Source organism: Pseudoliparis swirei, chromosome 6 (genome assembly GCF_029220125.1).
Source record: "Pseudoliparis swirei isolate HS2019 ecotype Mariana Trench chromosome 6, NWPU_hadal_v1, whole genome shotgun sequence".
In the NCBI taxonomy this organism is placed as follows: domain Eukaryota; kingdom Metazoa; phylum Chordata; class Actinopteri; order Perciformes; family Liparidae; genus Pseudoliparis; species Pseudoliparis swirei.
The window spans coordinates 14,700,353-14,715,513 of NC_079393.1; the positions used below are offsets into that span (position 1 = coordinate 14,700,353).

Sequence of the window (15,161 nt, forward strand, 5' to 3'; positions counted from 1 at the left end):
AACAAAGAGCTGGGGGCCCCCATTCTCTGTGCTGCAGCTTCATTTTCACTCCTGTCAGTCTATGATTCTTCCATACCTTCTTTCTTGTGTACGTGTACGTTTGTGTTGATGTTTGTATGAGCGGTTTGTTGTGTGGACCAGTGTCCCCTCCTCCTCCTCCTGTTAGTATTCTGCATGGCAGATCCCCCTAATGTAATAACTGTGTCTGCATGTCTAATTTACAGCAGGAGAGAGTAAATAGCCTGTGGTTAATTACAGTACGTGTGTGTGTGTGTGTGTGTGTGTGTCTATGCATGCGTCTACATGCGCGTGGGTGTGTCAGAATGATTTATGAGTTGCAAATAGCTACACCAGTGGCCCGTTTCTCCTCACTTAGTTTTTAATCTGTCTTTCCATTAATTTTCCTGGAGACGTTATTATGGTTTTATAACAGTGTGCGCGACGATGCACATGTGAGTGCACGTATGTGTTGATGAGACAAAGGTGAGGACATTTTGTGAGGATCGAGGCCATTTGGGCGATTCTCTCTTCAGACTTCTCCATTTCCCTTCCTTCCTTTCTCTCTTCCGGTGCTTCATTCACTCTCGTCATTGAGAGCCACAATGAACACAGATCTTTATTGACAGTACACGGTAGAACATGGAAACAGCAGGTCAATCCGTTTAGCCCAAGGGCCGATACACCAATTCACCAATTTGTCAGTGTTAGTTTGAGAGAGAAAAGCAGCTAATCTCTCCTCTCTGCTCTCTATTGATCACACACTTAGACTCCACTTCTCTGTCTAAACACTATTGATTCTCTCTCTCTCTCAATCTCTTTCTCTCTCGCCCTCTCTTTCTGTCTCGCTCTCGCCACGTACCATAGCTCTCAACACATCTTCCTTCCATACACTCGGACTTCTTCTCAGATAAAAGCTTGAATAATGGAGACTGCATGTCCACGGCTTGTACATGAGACCCCAAGTCATATTTTGGATGAATACTCAAGAACAGGAACAAAATATGGCTTTGATACATTTCAGTTCTACAGTATTATAACTGGAGCCAATTAACTACATAAAGCATTTTAGAGTTTGGTCCAGAATTGTCACATATTATTGTTTCCTGCTGTGTACATTCAAAAGCGGATGAATGGTTTCATTAAAGAAATCAATTACTTAGAAACCCCTCTATCGCTTGAATACAGAGCATGATTAAAAATTCACTGCTGGGTACGCTGTCTCCGGGCTTTGTTTATCAGTTTCACATCACAGGGGGAACTTGAAAAGGACCACATTCCTGTCAAGATGAAGGCTACGCAACAAATAAAGAACGGTTATCTTAAAGAAGACGACCTCCCTTCATTTTCACATCAATTAAAATTGACCAAAAGATCTCTATTTGATTGGATGTAGCTTGTCATGACACATTTGAGTTGAGACGTGCATCACCATTTCAGTGTAATCATGATGAAACAGTGAGGAAGAGAGAGAGAGAAACCTCTGATAAAAAACTAAACATTCCCGAAGCATTTGTCATATATTTAACCCTCTGCCCTAATATCAAATTCATGAAATATAAACAGGGAATCCCAAATGTTACTCAGACGCTATGAAAAAACCGCCAGGCACTCGTGGGTTTCACCACCATCCCCACCCACGCAACCAGTATTTATTAGACTGGTACGCCCCCTACCGGTGAGGTGACTCCATTACACATCTTTAACTTTGGAGGTCACAAAACACTTCCTCGTGGCTTGTGTAACTCACCACCAGCTGTTTGATAACCGGTGCTGAGGAGCAGGTCCGGGACGTGGGCCGCATGTGTGCTACATGTGTGTGTAAACGATGCACTAGATGACGATTTACTGCACTTTTACAGCTTTTCAGAGATACGATTGAGCGTGACGTTACATTTGAAGATGCCTCCTTCAGCGGCTGCTCATGAAGCCGGTAAAGAGTTAGTGAGGAAGACGTTAAGGGAGGTGGTGATGGGTCGAGAGGACCCGGAGGGGTTTTTCGCGAAGTGCGTGTCGGTTCTGGGACCCCAGGAGACCCAGTTCCGGTCCCTCATCCGGCCTCTGTGCACCGCCCACGGGCCCCTGCACCCTCCACCCTCACCTCCATCTACGAGGAATATTTCACTGAGGTCAGTGTCTGTTTATTAAGTATATGCGAGTATAATAACGTTATAAATAAGGTTATAATGTACGCGTGTTAAGATAATAATGTAAAAAAACTCAATAGCGAACCTTTATTTTCGTAAATCAGGAGCACGTTTTGTTTAAAAGTCCAATGAAAACTAAGAGGGCAAACATGTTTTTGTTTTTCATGCGTAGAAACTTGGTCTGTTGTGTCTTAACTACTTACCTAAAGTTGGCTGACGGGTGCGCAAACACCGCCGAACGCTAAGTTAACTTTACGTTAGCGTGAGAATAAAGAGAGCAACGCTGGAGTTCAGCGCCAAATCCCACTTTCATTACTTGAGTATATTTTATCAACCAGCCCCCGACATGAAGAGCTGCCTCTTGGCTCCGTAAGCACACACTTCCTTCCTGTGTCCTTGTCTCCTCCAGCCTACACGTGTCCATCCGCTCTTTCGAGACGTGAGGTCACGTTAAAGTGAGCGTGTGTTGACAAAACTCCTCCAGAATGACCACGTGACCTCACGACCAAGCAGTGTTCTTACAATGTCATTAGAAAAGTAGAACATTTGGAGAATAAGTCGATTAATTCCCCAGGATCATAGTCAGCGTGCACAACCCTGAATAAAAGAAAGCATACTGATGATAGATGGCACTAATCAATAAACTAATCAACTGCCCATCCAGGTGTTTTCACTTAGTCCAGATGATTAGACGTCTGCTGCTCATCAGAGTTCTGATAAGAATTAATGGTAATAAAAGCAAAAATCAATTATTGTGTAAATCTCTCTCTCTCTCTCTCTCACTCACACACACACACACACACACACACACACACACACACACACACACACACACACACACACACACACACACACACACACACACACACTATAAAGAGTATATGGGGATTTAAATAAATCAACCTCAAGCAACTGAAGAAACCGGTTTGAACTACAACAACAACTCAGTCTTGTTATGCTTCTTACTATTTTCACATGTTGCAAATATCACACATACAATGTGTCATTTCCAACCCAATGACTATATGCAGTTGTTTTATCATTAACTATAATAATGTTGTCCTAATTGAACTGTAGACTGAAGATGATGAACTGGAAATTGCACTGGCACTCTCTCTAATGGAAATGAAAGATCACCAGCTGCCCCCGAGCCAAGAGTCCCGACTTCAGCAACCTGGAGGCGGACCGAGTCCACTGGTCTCGGTATCTCAGCCACGGGGAAGCAGCCGCGTCCAGCTAGCAGCTGTAGACGGCAGGAGAAAAAGCCACAACTCATCACAAACTGGACCCCGGGTCAAGGAGAACCCACCACACACAAACCAGGAAGCTGTGCTTCAGAAAAGCACCGGTGTAGACAAATATGAAAAGGAGACTCAAGGAACAAGTCAGACTGTGTGTGTCTCCGGACTGTCTTGCTCAATTTCCAAGCAAGACACGGTGGAAGAAAGTGACAAAATGATGAGTGTGGAGGGAGATTTGAATCCATCAGAGAAACCCAAACGCTCTAAGAACAGGCGCCGGCCAGCAGGTTGTTGGTTTGCCCTGTTCCCCGTCGGCTCTGCCGCCGGTCCTGCTGTGGTTCAGGAGGGACCTGCGACTCGGAGACAACCCTGCTCTCACTGGCTCGTTGGAGGTCGGTGCACCTGTCATCCCCATCTTCACCTGGAGCCCCGAGGAGGAGGAGGGACCTGGGATCACAGTGGCTGTGGGGGGAGCGTGTAAATTCACAGAGACAATCGGGCTTATCGGTAATCTTTGTCAAAGCACAATGCATCACTGCTCTTTGTGGTGGCTGTGCTCCCCATTTAACTTCTCATATCGAGCTAGAGCTTATTCATTTGCTATTCTCCGGACTGTTAACCGATCACACCTTCTCTCTTTCAACAGGTAAATACTGGCTTCATCAAGATAGATAGATATATACTTTATTAATCCCCAAGGGGAAATTTGTCATCAAGCTTTGTCTTGTTTCTCTTCCTCTCTGGAGCTCATTGGTAGCCGTCTTTTGCTTTTTGAGGCAAATGGATCTTCTTTGCATACCCTTAAGGAGCTAGTAAAGGAGACCGAGGCGAGAACCGTCTTGGCTAACTGGCTGAAGGAGAGTGATGATGTGGTGGTGTCAGCCCTTCAGAAAGATGCTGTTGATTGCAGGATGTTCCACTCGTACTGTGTCAGAGACCCTTACTCCGTCAGCACGGAGGGGGTAGGACTCAGAGGTTAGTCATAACACAATTCATTTGGTGTTTGCTTACATATTTGTTCAGCTTAAAATATGTATACTAATACAAGCCGATTGGAAAGCGGTTTATTTGGTGGGTAACTCCTGTTTTGTATTCTCCTGATTTAGGAATAGGGTCAGTGTCTCACTTCATGACCTGCTGTAGACAGAACCCAGGGTCTGCATTAGGGGCCCCCCTGGACCCTCCTGCGTCTCTCCCCACACCTGCCCACTGGCCTCAGGGTGTTTCTTTGGGCACGCTAGGCCTGGCACGCATGCCCCGCAGGAAGGATGGCACAACGGTCAGTGACCACAGCAAAGCAGTAGCCCGCTGTAGCCCGGTGTACAATTAAGATTAGGTCATGAATGGCTACATATCATCCCGCCTTTCTCGTCTCTCTTCAAGCTATCACTAGCAAATAAAGCAGAAATGCTTGAAACATTTCTTAAAAAAGATCAGGTTAGATCATGACGTCCTCAATATGTTCTTTGTTCCTTTTGGCATTCAGATTGACTGGGCAGATCACATCCTCTTGGGATTTCAGTGAGGAAGGAGCGTGTGCCCGACTGGAGGCCTTTCTGAATGACGGTGAGACATCTTGAGTGCACTTTGTAAACATATCCGTGTTTACCATTGATCTTACAGTATCATACGATTCTTCCATGTATCCTAGGTGTGCATAGATATGAAAAAGAGTCTGGCAGGGCAGATGCCCCAAATACCAGCTGTCTGTCTCCCTACCTTCACTTTGGTCAGCTCAGCCCACGCTGGCTATTGTAGACCCCCAAAGTTCCAACGCAAACTGGCGTGGAGAGATTTGGCTTACTGGCAGTTGACGTTGTTTCCTGACCTCCCCTGGGAATCCCTCAGACCTCCATACAAGGTAGAAATTGGCTACAGACATGCATGTCATAAATGTGCATATGTTGAACTACGCTTCACTTTCTTCATCATTAATTAAAAAGCCTATATCACAGAATGAAGAACTGTTTTATCCCTCCACTGGGACTTGCAGGCTCTGCGGTGGAACAGTGATCGTGGCCACCTGAAGGCCTGGCAGCGGGGGCGTACAGGGTGGACGCAGCGATGAGGCAGCTGTGGCTGACGGGCTGGATGAACAACTACATGAGACATGTGGTGGCGTCTTTTCTGATAGCATATCTCTATCTGCCCTGGCAAGAAGGTTATCGCTGGTTCCAGGTGAGACATGCATGTATAAAGGCACTCGCATAGATATCACAAAGCAGCAACACATAAGTTACTACAAATAAAAAGAAATGTCTGTGTCCAACATGTACATGCTTTTAGGACACCCTAGTGGATGCTGACGGGGCCATCGATGCTCTGATGTGGCAGAATGGGGGCATGTGTGGTCTGGATCTCTGGAACTTTGTGATGCACCCAGTCGATGCAGCCATGACATGTGACCCCTACGGCAGGTATGTTCGGAAATGGTGTCCGGAACTTGCAGATCTGCCGGATGACCTCATTCACAAACCCTGGAAATGTCCCGCGTCCATGCTTCGACGTGCAGGTGAGGAAGTTATCGTGCTCATCTTGAAAAAAAGGCTGGTTTTGAATCATGCTACCTACACTTCACATACACATGTCCTTCCTCTGCTCAGGTGTGGTCTTTGGCCAGACGTATGCCGAGCGAATAGTTACAGACCTGGAGGAGCGGAGGAGTCATTCCCTGCGAGATGTAGCTCTAGTGAGAAAAGAGTTTGGCCAGTACGTGGACAAGCGGTCAGGCTGCGACTTGGTGCCTCTGCCCCCACGCCTCGTCTCCGAGGCTCTGGGCTTATCGCACAGGGATGGCGGCGTGGTAGCAGAAGGAAAGCACTTCCTGTTACCGGTTATCACCCGCATGGAATTCAAACACCAGCTGGAAGATCCAGATGCAGATGCCGCCTCAAATCCCTACAACGCTGTTCTAAAAGGATACGTGAGTCGCAAGAGGGATGAGACCATTGCCTTCCTTAATGAGAGACTTTACTGCCAGTGTGATGTACGAGGGAGTTCAGAGGAAGGAGGCTGGAGAGCAATTATCGCAGAATGGAGGGACTCCCTCGGCCCGCTGCACCTCGGGGCCAGACGAACTCCAACAGCCAAGGACAGGCTTTCTGTGGTACCTGGTGGGGCGGTCTCCTCAGTCAGGTGACCCAGAGAGCAAGATGGAAAGTTAACCACTTCTAAGTGACCAGACACTAACTAGCTGTAACATGCACACACACATGTTACAGATAGTCTTTAAGTGCAAAGATCTAATTCTACACTGAACTCTGTGACAATTTGCAGAACGAGCAGTCGAAACATTTTGTACATTTAGTGTTGAACAAAGCCACCCAAATCTGAGGTATGTTACACAAAAATATATACATTTTATTGTTTTAGTCTGAAGTGGGGGAAAAGTACTGTTGTCATCCTCAATGTGTCTATTTGAATGTTTACAAATTCATGTAAACCACATCAAGAACATGTATATTTAGCGGATTCTCGACCACTGCTACACTCCCTTCCGGGATGGATACAAAGCCCTCCTCCGCCCACCGTTCGGCAAATCGGACCACCGCTCCATCCAACTACTCCCCGCCTACAGGCAGAGGCTGAAGCAGCAACCAATCGCTGTGAAGGAAGTGCAACGCTGGTCGGACCAATCGGAGTCTATGCTACAGGACTGTTTTGAACGTGCTGACTGGGATATGTTCAGGGTCGCGTCGGACAACAACGTCAGTGAGTACGCGTCCTCAGTCACCGGGTTCATCAAGAAATGCATAGATGACGTTGTTCCTACCAAGTCGGTTCGGATTTATCCCAACCAGAAACCGTGGATAAATGGCGATGTTCGCGCTGCACTCCGACGCGTAACACCGCCTGACTCGGGAATATGGCGGAATACAAAGAGCCCGCCACGACCTCCGAAGACCATCGGCTCTGCCAAGCGGGAGTTCAGGAACAAGGTGGAGGAAAAGCTCAAGAGCCATGACGTGAGAGGTGTGTGAAGGGCTACAGACAATCACGGACTTCAGAGGGAGAACCAGCGGTGAAGAGAACTCTCTACCTCCCTCCCAGGCGAGCTAAATACATTCTTTGCTCGGTTCGACGTGAACGGCAGCCCGCCGAAGGCAGCGCTGCCCGAGGAGACCAGCCTGCTGATCATCTCAGAGGCTGACGTGCACAGAGCCTTCAAGCGGGTGGACATCCGGAAGGCGGCAGGTCCCGACCACATCCCGGGCGCCTCAGAGCATGTGCAGACCAGTTGGCAGGAGTCTTCGCAGACATCTTCAACCTCTCCCTGTCCCAGGCTGTTGTTCCTGAGAGCTTCAAGATGTCCACCATTGTGCCTGTCTCCAAACACCCCAAGGTAACCTGCCTGAATGACTGGAGACCCGTAGCCCTCACCTCGATTGTCAGTAAATGCTTCGAGAGGTTGGTCAAGGACTTCATTTGTTCCATGTTGCCTGCCACGCTGGACCCATGGCAATTTGCATATCGTCAAAACAGATCCACCGACGACGCAATTGCCATGGCACTTCACACCGCCCTTTCCCACCTGGAGGAGGAACTGTTGTGTGCGAATGCTGGTTGTGGACTACAGCTCAGCGTTCAACACTATTGTTCCCGCCAAGCTCGACACCAAGCTCAGAGGTCTAGGCCTGCACTCTACCATGTGCAGCTGGATACTGGACTTCCTGTCGGGGCCGCCAGGTGGTGAGGATGGGCAGCACCACCTCAGAGCCGCTGACCCTCAACACGGGAGCCCCTCAGGGATGCGTGTTGAGCCCTCTCCTCTACTCCTGTACACCCACGACTGCACGGCGATGCACAGCTCGAACGCCATCATCAAGTTTGCTGACGACTCAACAGTGTTGGGGCTGATCACCGACGGCGACGAGACAGCCTTCAGGAGGAGGTTGGATCACTGGTACAGTGGTGCCAGGAGAACAGCCTCGTCCTCAACGTCAAGAAGACCAAGGAGCTGATCGTGGACTACAGGAAGCGGAGAGGAGAGCACACCCCATCTCCATAGACGGAGTTGCAGTAGAGAGGTCAGCAGCTTCAAGTTCCTCGGCGTGCACATCTCCGAGGACCTCACATGGACCACGCACACCACTCACGTGGTGAAAAGGGCCCAACAACGCCTGTATTTCCTTAGGCGACTGAGGAAATTCAACATGGCCCCCGCATCCTCAGAACATTCTACACCAGTACCATCGAGAGTGTTCTGACAGGTTGCATCACCGTCTGGTACGGGAACTGCACCGCCCTGGAGCGTAGGGCACTACAGAGGTGGTGCGGTCGGCACAGTACATCGTTGGAGGTGAGCTTCCTCCATCCTGGACATATACACAAGCGGTGCGTGGCCAGGGCCAAACGGATGATGAAAGACAATAACCACCCCGCCACAAACTGTTCACCCTTCTACCGTCAGGCAGGCGATACCGCAGTATCAAGTGCCGCACAAACAGACTGAGGGACAGCTTCTTCAGTCAGGCCATCAGGCTGCTGAACAAGGACTGAGACCCTCATTAACACTATACACCAGAACATATTCTGTGAATATCTATGGCCATGGTGTATATTTTATTACATTGTTTTATATATATATATATTGTTTATATATACATTCTCAAAAATTATTTTATTAGTGTTTATATATATATATATTGTTGATATATCTATTACATTGTTTTATATATATATATAATATCTTATTTTTGTGGATATCGAGGTTTATTCTCATTTTAGTCTGTTTTTTACATAAGAATGTTTACAAATTATACATGTGACAATAAAAACTTGAAATCAAGTTTGTATCAAAATACATAAGTCACATTTCAGGTGGCATCAGGCTGCCATCTTATCTTTTGGTCATGCAGATGAATAAATATGCAAATGATGTGATGCGCTGACCGTGTCAAGCAGATTACCTGTTCAATACCTGTGTAATGTCAAATATCTTGTGTAGTGACATGAGTGACGCTACGCGACAAGTAGTCATTTAATTAAAACAACCTACTTTTAAAATATGAAGTCTAAACTTTGGGATTTCAGAGAAATGACGAAAACAGTGTCTCAGGAATTGTTTATTTTCTCATTTAAAAAGGTTCCATTTCTACAATTTAGCTATCATACATGCAGAGTAGACCAACATTATTGATACCATTAAGACCAAAGTGCGTTTTAAAGTCTAACAGTGTTTTACAAAAGAGTCAAGTTTTCCTTTTAGTGAAATGTATGTGAACTGCTCTATTGACCGAGTCTCCATCTTCTCCATTTTGAGGCAAAAACTCAACACAGGATGTTTAGTCCGTGCAGATTCACAGGTCACCAAAGGTCAGTCTTTAACAGTAAATAAAGGATTCCTAATGTTCACAGCTTTACAACAATGGCAGGTCAGCGTTCTGGAGCTCACGAGCTCCACATCGCGTTGTGGCCGACGCAGGCACAACTTGTGGATCTTCCTGCCAGTGGTGTTTGAAAAGTTGAAGGGGCATGTGGCACTTATTAAGAAGTGTTAGGTTAGTCCTCAATGGAGCGGATGTATCTCTCATAGCCTGCTTCATCCATTAGAGTATCGAGCTCTGAAGGGTTGCCGATGGTCATCTTCAACAGCCAACCTGTATTGAAAAGGTTAAAATCAGGTTAAATTGGGATTTTAGGCCCATCAGTGCATATTTAAGCTTATTTATTAAGTCAAATATATTTGATATCACTGTCATCGCCTTTTCAGGCAGTCACTGACTTCCTTTGCTCATTACAGTAGGCAGATTGAATTAGGCAGTCCGTCACAGTGAACGATGTTTGCCTTTAGCGTTGAAAAAGTTACATTTTTAATGCAGAGAAAAGCCGTTACGGGTGAACTTAAAATCCTGCAGTGGATCGTCATGCAGTGATATGGATCTCTTACGATGGCTAAACACGTGCAATGTTCCATTTGATGGAAGCCTACATCAACCAAGGTCTTCAAGTGGGAGGGATTGAAGCACTTCCAGGAAGTAAAGATGGTTCATACTTAAGACACAACATATGCCATAGCAAAGAAATTAAAAAATGTTTACAAACTAAATAGATTTAAGAAGGCAGGAGATATCAGTTTAAAAAAAAAAAGAAGGCTTCATCCGTTAATCCCACAGCGGCTGCCTTCTGTATTATGTTGCATTACTGCCATCTATGGTCCAACAAATATATAAAGCTAGAGAGCGGTTTCCTTAAACCTCACAACCCATTACTGTGAATCGGTGAATAGTTCTTCTTTTTGTTCAATCAATGCCACTTTAAAGTATCTAAAGTACAGGCAAAGCATATACAACTTCTCCCCAGTGTACAGACTCTAAACACTGAACAAACGTATTTACCTTGATGTACACCAATCTGCAGTAATAATATTAGAAGGTAAACCAAGACTAATGTCAATTAAACACCGAACAAATTACATTGGCAAACCTCTGGGGTCCCAACAGTCATCCTAAAACTTCACTTCTGGTTAAGCTGCAGCTATCGGCTTTATGTTTACCATGTGTTGATATGCGTGGGCTTACCGTCTTTGTAGCAAGATTTGTTCACCAGACCAGGATTGTCTGCCAGTAGTGAATTAACCTCGACAACTTCTCCAGTCAAAGGGGAATAAAGCTCACTGGCAGCCTTCACACTTTCCAGAGCTCCAAACTCATCTGTGACAGATGTCAGAAACAAGGGCATTTATATACAAGCTAAGTCACTTCAGAATAGCAACTACTCAGAAAAGGCACATATTGATGACAGAAGAAACATGCTCATTTAATTGAGTTTCCAAGCCATTGCATTAAAAAGCAAAGCAATCTTACCGGTGTCTAATAAGTAAACACTGTGGATAATTAATTATTAGCATGTTGATCAAGAACATAGAGGAATCACTTTGTTTTGCCCACAATTCAAGAAGGAAAAAAACATTGTATTGTAGCCATCAAATTGTGTAAAACACATTTAAACTTTAAAACAATACTCAGGTAATCAAAAACTTACAAAAGTCTCACATTGATGTAATATTAGTTTCACCAACAGTTGGAATGTTCTAAATAAGATGAAGTCGAGTTGCATTCCTTCATAACGGTGTGTGACACGTGACCTGAGCCACACCGACATCACGTCATACCTTGACGAGCCAGCTGTGTTCCCACCTCCGGTAGTCCGCAGTAAACTACATCTCCCAGAGCCTCCTGCAAGCGTCAGAAAGCAAGGTCAAAGACTGGAGCAAAAGTATTGATCCTCTCGTGTGCTCGTGCGCGTACCCTGCACGTGCGCGTCTGTGCGGGGACACGCACGAGGAAGCTTACTTGCGCAAACTTGCTGATGCCGATAGTCCCAACGCCGTCGGCTTCTACTCGGATCCATTCGTGCTTGTCTGTGAATTTAAGTGCTGCAAGACAACACAACAGACTCAGACCACAACGACCCTCAGACTGGACACGTGACAAGTATTTTCTAATGTACGACAACCATAATAAACAAAGACACACGCAGCAGCGTCGTTAGTTTGCGTGCCCTCTTCTCTAGCTAATGTTACCCTCTAGCAACGGACAATGTTAGCTAACACGCTACACAAAACACACCCACGGGGGAATACCTGCTGTTAATCGACAAGTGGCTAGTGTTCTTCCAAAGTAAGGTTGGGATGCCAGCCGCAACGGGGAAAGTGTTCCCGAGCGGGTGAGTGAAGGCAAAACTGTGAGAAAGTTGGAAGACAGGGAGCGGAATAGCCCACAGGCGGCCATCTTTGTCGCGAACTGATGAGAGCTTCGAATTCTTCTTCGTGGATCTGCTCTCCGCCACTCTTCTTCTTCTGCTTCTTTGAGGTTGATCAGCAGCTGGCGCGCTTAATGTTGCAGTGAATGCACTTTGTGGAGTTAGTTAACCAGTGCAGAGTCCAGTTTGTCATATGATGACCACACACTCCAGTTTGCTGATTAATCACGGGACACCGCAGTGTTCACAAAGGCAGGAGTCACGTCCCTTCGGGTTTTGTTTGACTCGTGAATATATTGACATTATTTCCAAAAGCAACAGACAGACAAGAGAGGACTTTGTTTGGTTTACACACTTCAGAAATGTGAGCTTAATATATGGAATTCAAGGATATCAGCACCCCAATCCAAGTTTACAGGGCACAACATAACAATCTGGAGTCAAACCATACTCCTAAGAACCAACATGTCTAATTATTTTAACTACTTGTCTTTCTTGGGAAGAACGTTGCTTATTTCCAGTGGTGTATAAAGTACCCAAAAGTCATACTTGAGTAAAAGTAAAGATACTTGACTGGAAAATTACTCAAGTAAAAGTAAAAGTCACCTATGAGAATACTACTTGAGTAAAAGTATTAAAGTATCAGATTTTTTTTAAACTTAAGTATCAAAAGTAATTTTCTGATATTAAATGTACTTAAGTATTGAAAGTAAAAGTAAATGCTGTTAATTAAAAAAACAAAGGGTCAGAATTTTGAGAATTATGAAGTTTATTTGTTTGGGTGCTGTGGCCGCCATGAACAAGGAGTATGAGCTAGGATGAACTTAGCAATATATGAATACTATGAAATTACTAAAATATAAAAACACGATTAACACAGGAAAAAGCAGCACCAAAAGTAACAACCAGAATCATCACTTTAAAGTGAAAAATGTCTTGTTCATCTTCAAAAGAAGTTGATTTTCAAAATGGACAGATTTCAGTGTCGCTCTTCTTGGACTGAAGACGAGTCCTGCGATGCTGAAGAGCCGTTCACAGACCCTGGTGCAGGTAGAGTGTGTCTAGCTTCACAGGCCCTGGTGCAGGTAGAGTGTGTCTAGCTTCACAGGCCCTGGTGCAGGTAGAGTGTGTCTAGCTTCACAGGCCCTGATGGTGCAGGTAGAGTGTGTCTAGCTTCACAGACCCTGATGCAGGTAGAGTGTGTCTAGCTTCACAGGCCCTGATGATACAGGTAGAGTGTGTCTAGCTTCACAGGCCCTGGTGCAGGTAGAGTGTGTCTAGCTTCACAGGCCCTGATGGTGCAGGTAGAGTGTGTCTAGCTTCACAGACAGCAGCACACAGTTGGGAAGCATTTCAGCAAGTCAACATGATCCACGTCTCCATCCAGCTGTTTGCTGCTGTCATGCGCTTGAGATGACGAAGAAGTCCTCTTCATCAGATGAACTGGACCTGGTGGCATCACCTAGCTACAGGGAGGGTTCTTCCATGTGCTGCTTGATTCCTGAAATAAAGTGAGAGTATTATAGACATGATAGAATTAATAACACTTCCAAACATGCCATGACCCCAACCAACAGTTTTGTACAAAATAGTTTGTTTTAACTTGAGGTTTAAACATTTAGTTTCATGCACTGTCCGTGCATCCAGAGTTGATTTGTGAATATGCACTTGTATCTCTGTAGTTAAACACAGCAACAGTCCCAAATCAATATCGTCGCCATTACTGGACCGTCACTCTTATAATATTAATACAAATAATGATAATGCTGTAATGATTAGCATTATATTATAGCCAAGACGACTCAAATCAACAAATTCTCACAACTGTCAACACTTCTTCAACTCATTAACTCGCTAGTGATCCGTCTACTGCAACGAACGCAAATTGTCTCTTTAATTGACGAAAGCTAGCGAACGGTAGCCTAACGTACAACATGCATAGGACAATCAGACACCTGCCTCCCCCTCTCCTGCCAAAGATATAACTTACTCCAATCCTGAGGACAACGCTGCTAGATATCTTAACAGGTTTATGATGATTATCAAAACTAAACATTAACGTTGCGGCTCATGGGATTACTCTTAATTTACCTCATTGTGTTTCCTGAGGTTGGATGGTGTGTTTTTGAAGGCCAGTATCTCCGTAGCTTTCGGTCGGCATAAGAGGCACTTCATCCGGGAGGAAGAAACGTTCACTCCGACAAAAGAAAAGAGTTCGCCCAAACATGGCCACGGACGTTGATCTTGGTCCCCGTGGTTGTTCAAGTAGCTTCCATTGCTGCTCCACATGAAATGAGTCGTATCTGTAGCCGCTCGCTCGCTAGCATCACTGGGAAGAGAAAACACGCGGCAAGGACCACTGATCCCCAACCTGGTGTTCGTGCTGCGTTCAGGTGCGGTGTGTTCCACAACAGTCCCCGATGTTTCTCATGATTATTTTTTTCCGTAGTAACGAGTAACGATACTGTTTCAGGGGAAATGTATCGGAGTAAAAGTACAAGTTTTCATTGCAAAATGTAGTGAAGTAAAAGTAAAAGTAAACAGAAATATAAGTAGTAAAATAAAGTACAGATACCCAAAAAAACGACTTAAGTAAAGTTACGAAGTACTTCTACTTCGTGACTATACACCACTGCTTATTTCTACTGAAAATTGAAATCCCCATGTCTCCCCAACACATTTCAACTTAATTTGTTTATTCTTGACAATGTATTTACTACTCGACCCAAATGGCTCCCTCTTTTCAGCAAAGCCCCATCATTTGCAAATTATGACCTTCCCATATCTAATGATACATTTTCAATAATATAATCTACCCTAATTAAGAATAGTATAGGATTTATGTCACCCCCCTGAGGTGTCCAATGTTCTACCTCATACGGATTGGATATTTATTTTACCCAGATAGTTCTATTTAAAAAGTCCCAGTTAAAAAACATTTCCTCCAGTTCCCATTAGGTATAATTTAACCAGAAGCCTCCCTTTACATAGCATATTATATACAAATTTTTTTATACTGCGATTCTTATAACCTCAACCCATCTGCACTTGTTTTAATACAATAATGCATTTT

At 45.0% G+C, this 15,161-nt stretch overlaps 1 protein-coding gene and 2 pseudogenes across 2 annotated transcripts; 2 read left to right on the forward strand and 1 right to left on the reverse strand.

The window, feature by feature from the left end:
• Positions 1-444: 444 nt before the first annotated feature.
• On the forward strand, positions 445-4,136 carry LOC130194996 (uncharacterized; annotated as a pseudogene).
• LOC130195537 (deoxyribodipyrimidine photo-lyase-like) lies at positions 4,024-7,211 on the forward strand (annotated as a pseudogene).
• Positions 7,212-9,437: 2,226 nt separating this feature from the next.
• LOC130195317 (glycine cleavage system H protein, mitochondrial-like) lies at positions 9,438-12,227 on the reverse strand. 2 transcript variants are annotated; one of them, XM_056416773.1, is made up of 5 exons: positions 11,970-12,227; positions 11,635-11,762; positions 11,499-11,562; positions 10,906-11,037; positions 9,438-9,984 (listed from the first exon to the last, which is right to left on the reverse strand). In XM_056416773.1, the coding sequence occupies exons 1-5, from the start codon at positions 12,115-12,117 to the stop codon at positions 9,887-9,889; spliced, it is 570 nt and encodes a 189-aa protein (XP_056272748.1). In that variant the 5' UTR covers positions 12,118-12,227; the 3' UTR covers positions 9,438-9,886. The 2 variants fall into 2 exon arrangements, with proteins under 2 accessions (XP_056272748.1, XP_056272749.1); XM_056416774.1 differs by having other exon boundaries at positions 11,680-11,762; positions 11,970-12,221.
• Between the last annotated feature and the right edge of the window lie 2,934 nt (positions 12,228-15,161).

Coding starts and splice junctions, on each gene's coding strand:
- LOC130195317 (XM_056416773.1), bottom strand. CDS start 12,117: ATGGCCGCCTGTGGGCTATTCCGCTCCCTGTCTTCCAACTTTCTCACA. Junction 11,763..11,969: donor CACTTGTCGATTAACAGCAG/GTATTCCCCCGT, acceptor GTTGTCTTGCAG/CACTTAAATTCACAGACAAG. Junction 9,985..10,905: donor CAAATCTTGCTACAAAGACG/GTAAGCCCACGC, acceptor TTTTCAATACAG/GTTGGCTGTTGAAGATGACC.